Source organism: Myotis brandtii, unplaced genomic scaffold (genome assembly GCF_000412655.1).
Source record: "Myotis brandtii unplaced genomic scaffold, ASM41265v1 scaffold134, whole genome shotgun sequence".
In the NCBI taxonomy this organism is placed as follows: Eukaryota; Metazoa; Chordata; class Mammalia; order Chiroptera; family Vespertilionidae; genus Myotis; species Myotis brandtii.
This window is the reverse complement of record NW_005354756.1, coordinates 606,830-608,569: the sequence shown is the minus strand read 5'-3', so window position 1 is coordinate 608,569 and position 1,740 is coordinate 606,830. Positions and strand designations below refer to the sequence as shown.

Here is a 1,740-nt window from a genome sequence, read left to right as displayed (position 1 = left end):
CCCAGCCCCTGCTGCTGCGGAAGGTGCAGATGGTGAAGGACGCGCACGAGGGCCGCCTCACCGTGCTGCGCAAGAAGAAGAAGGAGAAGGGGAAGGAGGCAGCCGGGCCCCAGGCGGCCAGCAAGGGCACCGGCGACGCCAAGGCCGAGGGGGAGGAGGAGGACGAGCGCGTCCTCCCTGGCATCCTCAACGACACTCTGCGCTTCGGCATGTTCCTGCAGGACCTCATCTTTATGATCAGCGAGGAGGGCGCCGTGGCCTACGATCCGGCGGCCAATGAGTGTTACTGTGCCTCCCTCTCCACTCAGATCCCCAAGAACCACGCCAGCCTGGTGACGAAGGAGAACCAGGTCTTCGTGGCCGGGGGCCTCTTCTTCAACGAGGACAACAAAGAAGACCCCATGAGCTCTTACTTTTTGCAGGTGCCTTGCCAGCGCTGGGAGGGGGTGGCCAGTGCTGGGGCCGGGGGTCGGCCTTGGGGCCCAGGAGAGACCTGTGTCTACGTGTTGGCAAATGTCCTTGGTCTACGGGGAGGTGTAGACCAGGGCGGTTCACCGACAGCCACTTGCCTGAAAGCTGAAGACAGTGATAGACAGTGGACTGATAGGTTGGAGGCCCGGGCCCTGCACAAGGGTTGGGGTCAGGCACAGTGAGAAGGAGGAGCAAGGTCAGTGTAGGGGTTCTGGGCAGGGCCTTTGCATGAGTCGGGGACTGGAGTGTGTCCCAGACAAAGGGATCATCCTACCTAGTCTTCCCATTATACAGATGAGGAAACTGAGGCACAGGAAGGACCCGTAGAGTGGGGTGCCCAGTCCAAGTTGTAGTGGGACTGTGGGATCTCAGAGGGCAGAAACAGCTTCCTGGTGGCAGGCCATGTAGGTGTGGGCCTTGCCACTCGGGTGGAATTTGGAGGCCCGAAGGGGAGGGTGGTGGAGAATGAGCTGAGTGAGTGGTGGGCACAGGTGGGCACATGTTCACTCCCTCTGGGCTTCCATTCATAAGTGAGGGTATTATTCCTCCTGCTTGATAAGGTCATTTGAAGGTTAGATGGCAGGTATAAAGTGTTCATCAGTGCAGGGCGCAGTCTTCAGAAAACTTTTCAAAAAGGTGAGCCACTGGTACTGTTATTATAAGACTGTCCAGGTGGACAGGGTGACAGGCTTACAGTGTAGGCTTTAAGGGTGAGTGGCAGAGCTGGCTGTAGGTGGGGTTCCTGTGCCAGGGGATGAGGTGGAGAACAGGGGGCGAGGAGGTGTACAGGGGAAGGGCCAGGGCCCGGGGAAAGCTGCCCCATCCTGGGGCTATCATGGCGATCTTCCGGCATCTGCCAGTTCAGGAATGGGGTGGAGGTGGGGTCGGCTTTCTCAACCAGAAAGGAGATGGGCACTGCCTCCAGAAACCACCTCCACCTGCGCTGGCCCGACCTGGAGTCTTGAACTCCTGGTGACCCGGGTGGCCTGATGGGGCTGAGCTGGGCTGGGGCTGGGACTGGGGGTGTGGGGGCGCCAGCTGACTGGGCCCCCGGTCCGCAGTTTGACCACCTGGACTCAGAGTGGCTGGGGATGCCGCCGCTGCCCTCGCCGCGCTGCCTCTTCAGCCTGGGAGAGGCTCTCAACGCCATCTACGTGGTCGGCGGCCGGGAGCTCAAGGAGCGGGAGAGCAGCCTGGACTCGGTGCTGTGCTACGACCGCCTGTGAGCAGGGCAGGGGCGGGGCCGCCGGGGGGCTGGGGTTGAGGATG

The 1,740-nt window shown here is 61.5% G+C and overlaps 1 protein-coding gene across 1 annotated transcript in view; it reads left to right on the top strand.

The window, feature by feature from the left end:
• KLHL40 (kelch-like family member 40) overlaps positions 1-1,740 on the top strand; it is a 6,904-nt gene that overhangs the window by 994 nt on the left and 4,170 nt on the right. Inside the window, exons 2-3 of the mRNA XM_005860432.2 lie at positions 6-422; positions 1,533-1,693. Of these exons, the coding sequence (XP_005860494.1) occupies positions 6-422; positions 1,533-1,693 (578 nt within the window). The remainder of the gene's footprint in view (positions 1-5; positions 423-1,532; positions 1,694-1,740) is intronic.